Source organism: Amblyomma mixtum, chromosome 9, assembly GCF_055824585.1.
Source record: "Amblyomma mixtum isolate Tamu chromosome 9, ASM5582458v1, whole genome shotgun sequence".
NCBI classification, from domain to species: domain Eukaryota; kingdom Metazoa; phylum Arthropoda; class Arachnida; order Ixodida; family Ixodidae; genus Amblyomma; species Amblyomma mixtum.
Genome location: NC_143020.1, coordinates 18,696,437 through 18,709,548, shown reverse-complemented (window position 1 = coordinate 18,709,548; position 13,112 = coordinate 18,696,437). Strand labels below are relative to the sequence as shown.

Sequence of the window (13,112 nt, the reverse complement as noted above, 5' to 3'; positions counted from 1 at the left end):
TCATTAACAATGAGAATATGTAACAAAATATTCGCTTTCAAAGAAGGCCATCCAGTGGTGTGCAGTTTTGTTTGTATTGTAGAATTTCTTTGCTGCGCCATAAAGCATAACATAAAAAAAGCACCCACATTTTGTGAGCATAGTGCTGTGTTTGGAACTCCATGCCACTCAGATAATTGTGATCGTCCAGAATTGAATGCAGACTACAGCTGCGTTTCTCTTGTTGTAGGCTGTTGTGGAAGTTTGTAGCGACGAGCGAGGACACTTCAGAGCAAGGTAAACAGCTCTAAATGACATACGCGTAGGTGCACAATGTCAGGGCGAGTTACTATCACATAACCGTAAACATAAAGGGTAGGGCGAGTTGAACGAATATATTTGGACGCAAGTCACTTTGTTTTTCACAGGCTAGAGCTTTCAGCTTAGGACAAAGTAGCAAGGATTCAATATTAACAAAAATAACGCATTTTTTTGACCTCACCTCTGCCCTGTTTTCAGGCTGTCATAGAAAGTTAATACACAGGTTCGCATGCCTAGTTCGCATTTCGTACGGAGCACCTATTTCTGACATCTACTTAGCTGCGGTTAGCTTGGAAGCGCCGCACAATAAAATGAGGCTTCGAGCCGCGCCTCTCCGCCGTTAATATCTTCACAGAGTGGTACGAATTGTCTACAGGGCGAAGTTTTCTCTTACTGCTACTGATAATGCCGCCTGACTTTTCTTTCGGACAACAGTTTACGGCGACGAAGAAGTTGAACTCGCGTTGGCTGCACACTTGAAATACTCTAATAAATTCGTCTGGAAGCGAAAGCGGTAGGAAAAGTGGTAGGAAGACGTGGTTCTACCTGCCGACAAAGGCACTGCAACTGTGCTACTTGACAGAGGTTACTACGACCGGAAAACCGACGTTGCTTTGTTTTACAATCCGAAAAGCAGGCTACAAAAGAGGCTCCAAGAACTTCTGGCCGACCTGTTCAAGTTCGTACCCCCAGAAATTAAAAAGTTGTACTACCACCTTGTCTCCACCAACGGGTCAGCCCCCGCAATTTACGGCTTACCCGAGATCCATAAGACCAGCGTCCCCTTGCGACCCATAGTGGACTTCACCAGGTCTCTGCCACAAAAGCTATCAGAATATCTGCACGGAGTACTGAGCCCCTTAACCGGAAAATCGAATACGCATATGTTGCAAAATTTTCGGACTTTGTTGAAAAGCTGCGCAACTTGAAATTGGACGCAGGAGACGTGATGATGTCGTTGGAAGACGTGTTGCTGTTCACCAGTGTTCCCATCCATCTTGCCATCAGCACATATGAAGACGTCTTAAAAAAGGACCCTGCTCTCATTGAACTCACGCCGTTTGACGTTGGTGACGTCTGCACATTGGTGGAATTTTCCCTCTGCAACATTTATTTTTCCTACCATTCTATGATTTATAAGCAGATACACGGTACCGATATGGGTGCGTTCATATCGGTCACAACTGCCAACTTGGTAATAGCGGCTCTGGAAGCGAAAGTCATCGCGAGTTTCACACCAAGACCCTAGAAATTCTGCCGGTATGTGGATGTATTTTTTGTATTTTACAAAGAGAAGACACATCTAAGCTTCTACAAGAACAGAATGCGGCAAACCCCAGTTTGCAATTCACTGTGGAGGTTGAAAAAGACGACTGCCTGCCGTTTCTTGACGTCCTCGTGCACTGAAAAGGTAGTACTTCACAGTGTACCGCAAGCCTACACACACTGGCCGTTACCTTGACTTTCAATCAAATCATCCTGTGGCTCACAAGAACTCCATTGCTTCGTCCTTATTGACACGTGCCACGCGGATCTGCACTGAGAAAGAGCGCCTGCAATCCGAGCTTAAAGTTGTGTGGCGGGAACATTCTGGAAATGGTTACCCTCCCCATTTTATTGCAAGAATTGAAAAGAAAGCATTGCAACCGAGGGCAGCTATTCCAAAAAAGTTTCCACCAGTGCAGGCATTCCATATGTTCGCGGGATAAGCGAAGCTCTGTCCCGCGTATCTGCAGTTTGATTTGCGTATTGGGCACATGCCAACCCGCAAGCTACGGAATATGCTCGTCAACGTTAAGGACCAGCTACCGGATATCAACTTCCCTGGAGTTGTTCATCGGATTTCTTGTGGCGGCTGCCGCCAGGTCTACGTCAGCGAGACAGCCAAGTTCACACGGTGACTCAAAAAGCACCAGCGTGACATCGAAAACAAAGATATCACTTCTAGTGCGCTTGCTGAGCACGCACACGAGTCAGGACGTCAGATCGACTGGGGAAACGCAGCAGTTTTAGCCAAAGAACGAAACATGACAACGCGGCCTTTCCTTCAATCATCATTCGTCCATTCGACAACTGGGACCATGAGCCGCACTGCCGGAAGCTTGCCATTAATCTATTTCCAGTCATTACGTAAAAAAAGTTTCCGCTTCAATTACACGTACTTGCTTTGTCCGCCTCATTGTAAACAAGGAACCCGTAGCGATTTCTCAGCGTCATTCTTCATTGCTTGACTTGGTCAGTGACTGCAATTCATTTTTTTCTCTAATCTATGCCTGAGCAGACGAGTTTTTGTTGAACTCTGGACTAAAAATACTGCTAGTTGGGCAGCTGATGACACTTCCAGGCTTCCCCTGCAGTCTTCACGTGAAGACAGAATACCATTATGTACAGACGGCCAAATCCAAGCACTGGCGTCTGTAACCTGGCATGATCGTACTATGGACTGGGCCAAGAGTTATGACTCTACAACTGCTACTTGCACTACTTCAAATTTAATGAAAAATAATTCAAAGTTTAGTGTCAATAAAACAGTCAACAAAACATGTTGGTATGTATTAGAACCCCTGAACTAAGAGCTGTCGAAGAGGTTTATATCTTTGCTACATGGAATGCTTGCGTAACCGACACGATACCAATCGCCGATACCAAAGACGGGAGGACTACTGGAAAGCTAAGTGCTCGCATTGGGCTAGCCAGGCTAGCAGCATTAGAACCGTAGTAACGACGTTTATGAAACTATCTGGAGAATGGGTCTTTGTTCCAATAGTATGCATCAAATTGTGAGAGTTGTATCTGGAGCTCGAGGTCACCTGGCATTTTGTATGCAGGATGGCTGGCTTCTCTAGTACAGTCTCCCCTCCTTCCTTTAAGAAAACTGTTGCTACCTGATCGTCACCAACTGCTTTCCCCCTTTTCAATACTCCTACGGCATCCTTTTGCATTCTTTTTCATTACTGGCGGGATGTACCATTGCTGTGCGCTACTGTCTCTTTTATTAACGTTCTGATTGCATTGGGTATGTATTGATTTTTGTCTAACTCTTTCGGTAGCCCCAGTGCCGTCTTGTAGGCTTTCCTGATGAGTACCTCCAACTTTTCAATTTCCGTCCTGGAGAGGTTAAGGAATGCCGTCCCGTACATTATCCGAGAGATCACGAAAGCTTGCACTAAGCGGATGGTGTCCCTTTCCTTCATACCATGGTGTTTATTTCGGATACGATTTATCATGCGGAGGATTTTCTCGGTGGATGTTGTACGCTTCTTGATAGTTGTGGTGTTCTGTCGCCCCTGCGGGATATACTGCCCTAGGATCTTGATCTTCGTGGGTTTCTGTACTGGGTGGTTCTGTATATACACCGAGATGTTCTGCGCTAGGGGTGTCCTCGGGTTCTTCAGGATGAGCAACTCGGACTTTTCCGGCGCACACTGGAGGCCTCTCTCCCTGGCGTACCGGTCCACCGTGTCGGCTGCTGCTTGAAGACGCTCCTCGATCTTGGTGTCGCTCCCCGAGTTGCACCAGGCAGTGATAACATCCGCATACAATGTGCGAACTCCACTCCAACGGCAAAGCTCATGGCTCTAGGAGTACATAATACCCTCAAAGAGATGTGAGAATCACAATGGTTCTCACAACTGAACAGGCTCGCACTTACAAAACCCGGCAGAGAACCGCTCGAAAAAATCCATGTTAATCAGCCCTATACAATTGACCAAAGGGAAGAGGTCCCACGCTATGTGAGAAGACGCATAAACGTGCACCCCATTCTGCGGAATATGCATCCCGCATATAACATCGAGAGGACGAAAGCAAGAGGTGAAGCACTGCAGAAGAATTGGGACAAGCAAATTAACACCCTTTACGTGGTCGCAGCAGGACCAAAGAATGGAGCCATGACTATTGTGGTCTCAACGCCTTCAGGGTCGATGGTGAACTGCGCCTCGGTGAAAACATCTAACCCCACTCACGCAGAGGAGGCAGCTATTGCATTAGCTGTAGCATCTAACCCCAACGCCGTTGTACTCACTGATTCCCAGAACGCCTGTCGCAACTTCAATAACGGAATAATTCACAAGTCAGGGTTGTCATTGCTGACTAAGCATCCATCCAACCAAGTCTCAGTCATCTTGTTCCCCGGTCACACGGAACTACCAGGAGGAAACGAAGCCGCCCACAGGCATGCCCAAGCTCTTCTATACCCGGCGTCTCCCCCTGATGACCATGAAGAGTGCCGCGACCTAATAGGTTTAGCAGTGTATGCTGACAATCTCGCGCCATACAGAACAGCCAGAAAGGAGTACCCAACACCACACAAATCCCTCAATAAGTTAGAAGAGAACACCCTTAGGAGACTACAAACCAACACATACCCAACACCAGCTAAATTACACCAGTGATACCCTACACTATACTCTCCGCCGTGTCCACATTGTGGAGAGGTAGCTAACCTCTACCATATGGTGTGGGCATGCCGATGTAATTCCTTAGCTGACCCCATTCCCAACCCCTCGGAGGAGCAGTGGAAGGCTATTCTGCTCAGCGATGATCCTGACCGTCAGCACTGGCTGGTAGGGAGGGCCAGCGCAGCAGCAGCAGCAGCCAGTGGACTACCGGACTAGGCGGCCAACCCACATGTTCTGAGCATATTGAAGAAATAAAGATGTTTGTAATCAATAAATGTCTAACTGTTCGGCTATTTTAGCTATTTTATCCATTTTGCTAAAGACATTGATAGTTGCAGAGGAGAACGGTGGGCTTCAAAGTTGACATGCAGAAAACCAAAGTTATGTTCAACAGTCTAGGAAGGGAACATCAGGTCGCCATTGGTAGCGAGATGATGGGAGTGGTAAGGGATTACGTCTACTTAAGGCAGGTAATGACAGCTCATCTGGATGATGAGAGGGAAATGACTAGAAGAATAAGGATGGAGTGGAGTGCATAGCGCATACCGCATAGCAAATTGGCATGAATAGCAATTTGCCATTACCCCCGAAGAGCAAAGTATACAACTTGTATCTTACCGGTACTCACCTATGGCTAAGAAGCGTGGAGGCTACTTAAAAGGGTTCAGTTTAAGTTAAGGACCACGCAGCGAGCTATGGAAATGAAAATAATATGTGTAACGTTAAGAGATCTGAAGAGGGCAGAATGGGTGAGGTAATAAACGCGGGTTAAGTACATCATAGTCGAAACCAAGAGAAAGAAATGGGCTTGGGCAGGGTATGTAATGCGAAGGCAAGATGACCGCTGGACCTTATGGATAACACAGGGGTTCCAAGAAAAGGCAAGCGTAGCATGAGCCGGCAGAAAGTTAGTTGGCCGATGAGATTAAGAATTTTGATGATAATAGGGTTGCCGCTACTGACAAACGACAGGATTAATTGGAGAAGCATTGGTGTGTTCTTCGACCTGCAGTGGGTATAGTCAGGCTGACGATGATGATGAGATGATGACATTGAATTGGCACGTCTGCAATTGTCGGAATTTAGAAGTCGAGCATTGCGCAAAATATTCTTGAGAACACTTGGTGTTTGGCGCACTGTCCGTGTAATCTGCGCGCTACTTTCTTATCGGCCGGCGCCGAAAACCTTGCGATAGCAGCTGTTTTCTGCGGGTCCGGCCACACTTCGTTCTGGCTTACGATGTGGCCGAGAAAAAGCATCTCTTCATAGTTGAAGTGGTCCTTCTCTATCTTGAAGTGTGGTCCGGAGGACTTGATTGCTTCCAGCCCAGTTTGAAGGCAATTCAGGTGGTCATCAAAGGTTCAGGCGAAGGATACGACATCATCTATATGTACTGGACAGATCTGCATTATCAGACGTGCCAGTATTCTATGCACTGCCCGTTGGAACATCTTTAGCAAAGAAGAGATTCCAAGTGGCATTATCTTAAACTCGAAGCGGACATTCTTGAGTTCTTTCGTATGTGCAATTTTGTGTTCAAAATTTTTTGTTTGTAGTTTCTTTGTTTTTGTTTTTCTATGTTAGTATGAGTGTTTAGACAAATAATGTACGCATATGGAGGTATTTCTCCACCTGCTGTCTGATCAGCCAACAAGCAAAATGAGCTTAGGCAGATCAGAATTTATGAATGTGTACCTATACAGACGAATAAAATTTTGATTTGATTTGATTTTTGATTCGGCGTGATGAATGCGGTCTTCTCACAGACTGCTTAATTGACTTCGATTTGTTAGTAGTCGCTCTCTCTTGAGGACCAGCGAAGAGTACTCGGATTACAGAGCCTGTAGAGTGTGTCGTCGATGGGGGGATGGGGTAGACATTGCGCTTCATTATGTTGTTCCAGCTGCGGCAATCGAGAAAATCCAGTGTGCCATTTTTCTTCCTCACCAGAACATGCGGTGCCGCCCACGTGCTCTTCGATGGCCTATGACATCGTGGAGGATTTCTTCCACTTGGTGCGGGATGACTGGGCACACAGGGCAGAGGCTTTGGAGAGGTCGGGTACGTCCATCGGGTTCAAGGCGAATGTATAGAATTGGGCGTTTGTGGGACCTTTTACGACGGCGAGAAGGACTCACTGTGAATATGAAGAAGACTGCGTATCTGGTCTTGCCTGCTCCTGGGCTGGATTAATTGGACGTCGAGCGTGGACGAGTTCTCTTAGTTGCACCAGTCTTCGGTGGACCAGTCAGAAGGGGCAAAGGCGTCACGAACGTCGGATAGTTCATCTAGAAAGCAGTCTTCATGCATCTGTTTGTTTGTATTCTTCGCCTAAGGTTGTCGCTAGCTCCGCGGCTCCATTTCGGGTACGGGAGATGCCGTCAATCGCATAGCAACTCAGTGTTTCTCTTGATGGTGCCCAGCATGTTCTCGGTAAGCCCGCCATCTACTAGGCCGATGACGGCTCAGTGAGGTATAATGCTCAGTCTTTCATCGAGCATGCTCAAGGTGGCGAGATTCTCCGATGTTTTCTTCGAAGGAGGGCTGCCCCCTTCACATTCGTGCATTCGTGGTGGTTTCGGATTGGAGGCCGTTGATCACTGAATGCTCAGTCAAAACATCAGTCCCTAAGATCACATCTCAAGAACACTACTGCACGACTGCGAAGGTCGTAGGGTAGATATGCCTCCTGACCGCAGGTCGTGCGGTGCATTGTACTGATGTTGAAAATAAGCGGCCTCCAGAAGTTCAGGACTGTGAGCCAGCCCAAGTGGTCGTAACTTTATTCAGCTGAGCGTTAACACGTTTTTGTGGGCTAGTTGGCTAAGCATCTTGAATAAACAGTGCGAACGAACAAGCACAAAAGACTGAGCAGCCAATGCTCCACTGATGTCGTAATAGTCCATTCCTGTGTCGACTAACGTAGTTACCGAGCGGCTGTCGACAGCCACTTCAAGGTTGAAGGTTCGTGTCCTCGCATTACCGGTTGTCTTTAGAGTCCGGTATCGGTTTCCTCGGGTGCTGTGATCTTCGCTGGGATACTTCGCGGTGTTTTCACTGGGTATCAGCGTCATTCTAGCCAGATGACGTAATGGTCCAGCTTGTCTTTGAGTGCGACGTTGGCGGAGTGGGTACTGCACCTTCATGCGACTTGGCTAGTGGCGGATCTTCGGCGTTTCGCTCGTAAGCAGCGTTACTTCCAGAGGTTTCTGTCTTTAGTGTGCCCTGCGGTGTCTGGGAGACCGTCCTCGAGCTGTCATTGTGCAGCTGCAACGTGTTTATGGAAATCACGCAGAAGACGGCGACAGAGATGTCATCTAGCGGCTCTGCGTGTAGTCGGCGTGACGCAACAATTCGTCTATACCCCGATGCCTCTGGCCGGGTTTTTGCGGTCCGTCCTAGGCGAAAGCCCGGATCTTTTCTTCTGTAACCGCAGTGCGGGATAATGTGACCGGGCACATCGCAGTGGAAGCTTACCGGTCGGTGCTAATCGGGGGAACTCCAGAGGTCTCATTTCCTTAGCGCAGGTTGCTGAAAACTGACCATTCAGGCTGACGACTGTGGTCGTTGGGGTGGCGCATTTTCTACAGGCGCAAGCTGGTGAGACGCCTTTGGCTGAATGGAATCATCCGAATCCAGAGGGCTTAGAACGATGAGGTTCCTGATGCCACACATGGATAACACTTTGACAGTGATGACGTTTACAGCTCCAGGAAACCTCACTTTTAAGCTACCGCTATAATGATTAAGGGCTATTAAATGAGCTGCAATTCGTGTACTTGCGCAACGGCGTGAAATTTCTTACGCCCCTTCATTCATCTGCAATTCCCGATCTGGCCTACCTGCGGCCACTCTCGTTCAAAAGGCTTTGAAATATCTTTGGCCCACGTGAGTGTTGGCAGGCCACTGTTACCCTTGACGTTTCTTGGAAACCCTTGCTTTACCCGTCAGTTATAGATATGGCTCGTCAATATCCATATAATCTACTTGGTCTAAGCTAGGTCTCAGCTACGGTTCAAGGAGCCAGGTCTCTGTAACATATGTGAGAACGGGAAAGATAAAAGTTTCTCATGGTTTGTTCAAAGAACCTCTTGTTTTAAGGTGTTAAACGTTCTAAACTGACATAAGTCGTGAGGGGCACCGTAGTGGAGGGAGGGCTCCGGATAATTTCAACGGCACCGCCTTCTTCAAAGTGCACTTACATCGCAGAGTACAGTGGTCCCAAGAAATTTCTTTGCAAGGAATAGCGGTCGCCGCGCCCGGGATCAACCCCCGTAGTTCGGTCAGCAGCCGAGAAAAATAACCACCGAACAAACGTGGCGGCTGCTTAAAGAACGAGAGCCATCGAGATCCAAGAACTATTTTTCGTTTTGAATTAAATTTTGATACAATATCAGCAAATTTTTCGGCATAGTGGAATGGATCGTAATTTTCAAGAAAGACTGCATTTCTCAAGAGAAAAAATAGCTCATCTAAGAAGGGTAAAATTACCACTTTTGCAATTACAAGAAAAATGATGTTTGGAGCCATATCCCCCCCCCCCCCCCCAGCTTTCCTTAATTTGCACAAGCCCCGACTGCTTCCCACTTTCGACGGCTCTCCAGGCGAAGATTCGGAAGAATTGCTGGAACAGTTTCACCCTGTCACCGTATTCTACAGTTGGGATGACCACAAGTGAGCCATGTTTTCTTCGTTAAGGGAAGACCCAGGCAGAATTTGATTCGAGAACCACAAAGCTTATCTGATGACGTGGTAATCGTTCAAGCGAGAGTTCCTGAAGGCATTCACAAGCATCCCATTCACAAGCAGTGCCATTTTCGGCGTGTCGATCCTGACATCACGGAGGACAAAAAGGTGCTGCTTTTGATGCGTGGGGCTCAAGAGGCGTTTATCGGTTGTCTGACCCGAAATCCACCGGAGACGGTCGGTGAATGTAGCAGCGAAGCAGTCACCATTCAGAAAGTTTTGGAAGCAAGAGCCCGCCATTTCCCTCGACAGTTCCAAGTGAACTCGTCTGCCCTCTCGGATGGAACAGAATTTGGAGGCAACCTGCGGGGTGTCATACGCGAAACTGTACAGGAAGAGCTGCATCGCCTGCTGCTATCTTCCAACCAGCCTCAAGTAGCGGCACATGAGGAAATCGTCCGCGAAGAAGTCCAGCATGTCCTTGGCTCCCCGTCATTGACGCTTCCAGCTGAAGCTCGAGCCTTGACCTACGCCGCTGCAGTACGCGGTTCTCAGACCCAACAACACACACTAAGGCGGCCTTTTTGGAGTTAACCATATGTTCCAGAACGACTGTTTCCACCACCGGCCAATAAGAAAGCTGTGCGCAGATTCTGTGCACTGTGCGCGTATTACCGACGATTTGCAAAGACCTTTTCACACTTCACCGAGCCTCTGATTTCCCTGACACAGGCAGACCTGCCATTTAAATAGGAAGCGCCACAAGAAGAAGCCTTCAAGGAACTTAGTGCCGTTTACAGTCCCCACCGATCCACGCTCACTTTGAAGAAAACGCCGAGACTGAAGTTCATAGCGACGCAAGCAGCGTGCACTACAGCGCCTTCATCGTTTAAAAAAACTGAAGGTCTGGAGAAGGTGATCGCATGCGCTATCCGTTCCCTGTCCAATGCAAAGGCTAACTATAAGACAACTGAAAAGGAGTGCCTCGCCATCTTTTGGGCTACGTGGAAATTCCGCCCATACCTGTGCGGACGGCCGTTCAAGGTGGTGAGCGAGCGCCGTGCCCTGTGCTGGCTTGTAAATTTGTAGGACCCCTCCGACCGCCTCGCTAGATGGAGCCTGTGCCCCCAGGAGTTTGACGTCACCATCGTTTACAAGTCCGGACGCAAGCCCTCTGACGACGATTGCCTGTCACGAGCACCCCTATATGCACCACCGCCGGACGACAATGAGAACGCTATCCTGGGACCCATCAGATCCAGCGCTTTTGTGCAGCAGCTAGGCTGGGGCCCCAACGTGAAACGCCTTATCGAATAATTGGAAGGCAAGCTTTCTTAAGCTCCCGTATCGTTAAAGCGAGGATTGTCTTCGTTCTGTGTACAGAATAATGTCCTCGTGAAGAAGAACTTCACAGCGAACAAAACCGCCTACCTCCTTGTTGTACCTGCAATCTGCTCGAATAATTTCTTCAGGCTTCATACGACGAGGCGACAGCTAGACAACTCGGGTTTTCTCGTACCCTCCGCCGAATTCAAGGCAAGTATTACTGGCCACGAGTGTTTGCCGATGCCGCACATTATGTGAAAACCAGCCGAGATTGTCAGCTACGAAAGACCACTCCAAGCCGACCAGCCGGATTTCTGAATCCCATTGAACCCCCATCAAGGCCCTTTCAGCAGATCGGCATGGACTCTCTTGGCCCTTTCCCGAAGTCAACATCTCGAAATAAGTGTATCATTATAGCGACTGACTACCTGACTCGCTACGCCGAGGCAAAAGCCCTACCGAACGGAACAGCAGTAGAAGTCACCAAGTGTTTCGTGGAGCGCATTCTTCTGTGACATGGCGCCCCGGATATGCTCATCGTGGACAGAGGAACCGCATTCAGGGCGAGAATGACGCAAGCCAACCTGCGTTACACCCAAACCAGCCACCGGATTACAACTGCAAACTAACAGCAGAACAACGGACTGATCGAGCGCCTGAACAAAACCATCGATGAAATGCTCATCAGGTATGTCGATGCCGAACACAAGATCTGACACGTCATCCTGTCTTACGTTGTCTTCGCCTACAACACCGCAGTACAGGAGACCACCAAGATGACGCCTTTTAGGCTTGTCCATGGCTGGGAGGCCACGACCACGCTAGACGCCATGATACTCAACGTTACCTTTGAAGATAACGTCGACGTCGCAGCCTACTTTCAGCGCGAAGGAGAAACGCGAGAACTTGACGATTACGCATAAAACACCAGCAGCGCACAGTCGCCAGACGCTACAACCTAAGAAGACGTGACGCGGAATACAAGTCAGGAGACTGAGCTTGGGTTTGGCCGCCATTCGACGTCGTGGATTGAGTCAAAAATCTTTCCGCTGCTATTTCTTCCCGTTCAGGGTTCTTCGTAGGCTAGATGAACTGAACTACACAGTGACTGCATCCAAGCGACGCCGCGTATGACCAGAATTTGTCCATGTCGTCCATCTAAAGCCCTAGGCGCGCTAAAGGAATCTGCGTGTTCCACTTCTTTTTTATTTTTGCACAGTTCGTTTTATTTGTAGTAGCCTTATGTTGTGATGCATCGGTTAGACGCTTCTTTGTCACGAATCTTTGTAGATTTTGTTTGTTCATTCTTCAAAGGTTGCCGGCACGCTGCTTTATCGCTTTGCTTGTAATGTAACATGCGACCAGATTTATCTACATTGACCGCATCCAGGCGGAGCCCAGTCTAAGTTTTTCCTGAAGGTTCCAGTAACTTCGCACGCGTTGTACCTAAAGTTCACTATCAGCTTTAAATTAAGCATGGCCGAGAGCGGCGGCATTCGGCTCGACGACCTTTGAGGTCGCCTGTTGCGGCCCCGCAGCCGGCTCATTCACGTCTTTCCGGGAGCAAGTCAGTTGAAATAACACGTTTGCTTAAAAGCCGTGTTCGCTGTCTTCCTGTCCTCTGGATTGCAGTCACCACTACGTGACAATCAGTAAAAATAGCGTTCATAGACAGTTTCCCGCTGAATTATCCTTTTTTCCACAACTGCTGGGTATGAATTTGCTTAAATCCACTTGTGAACAGCAAAAGATGGGACTTATGCAACATTAAATTGATGCTGCTGCCATTGATGCTGCTGTAAAAATTTTGCCTTGATTTAGCATCCTGCCCTCCTTCGAGGAGACAGCGTTTGAAAAAAAGTACAATTCAGATAGGACGGGTGATTTGTGCTGGGCGCTGAGCAACAGGAGTTCAAGAATTCGCACACTTTTGCACCACTCCACGAGCAGCAGCCGCCGCCCGCTCTGTTGCGCGCGATTGTTGCTAGCACCAAAAGAGTTCAGCTTCAGCATTGACGGCGGGAGGCACCAATAGGCTGGGGGTAAATTATTGCGTGGGATAGTGAATGATGAAGAAAATGACCTGGAAGGTCATTTTCAGGCAAGAGAAAGTCAACAGATGGCGGTTAGACTTCTTGCCTGTGCAAGGAAAGCACACATACTCTATAGTGGCGCTTATACCTTGCACCGGCAAGAAGTCTAACCGCCAATCTGTTGACTTTCTCATACCTGAAATTGACCTTGCAGGCTATGTTCAGGCAAGAGAAAGTCAAAAGATGGGCAGTTTGACTTCTTGTCGATGCAAGGCAAGCACGCAGAGCGTGGAGTGACGCTTATAGAAGGGAGGCTCACTCCCACCACTAGGATACTGAGGAAAATTGTTTTCCTGTAAAGCACCCA

The 13,112-nt window shown here is 48.2% G+C and overlaps 1 protein-coding gene across 1 annotated transcript in view; it reads right to left on the bottom strand.

Annotated features, from left to right (window-relative positions):
- Positions 1-1,096, bottom strand: part of LOC149328424 (lipase lipl-1-like) — a 37,615-nt gene extending 36,519 nt beyond the window's left edge. Inside the window, exon 1 of the mRNA XM_089558996.1 lies at positions 1,060-1,096. Coding sequence (XP_089415122.1) covers positions 1,060-1,096 — 37 coding nt within the window. The remainder of the gene's footprint in view (positions 1-1,059) is intronic.
- Between the last annotated feature and the right edge of the window lie 12,016 nt (positions 1,097-13,112).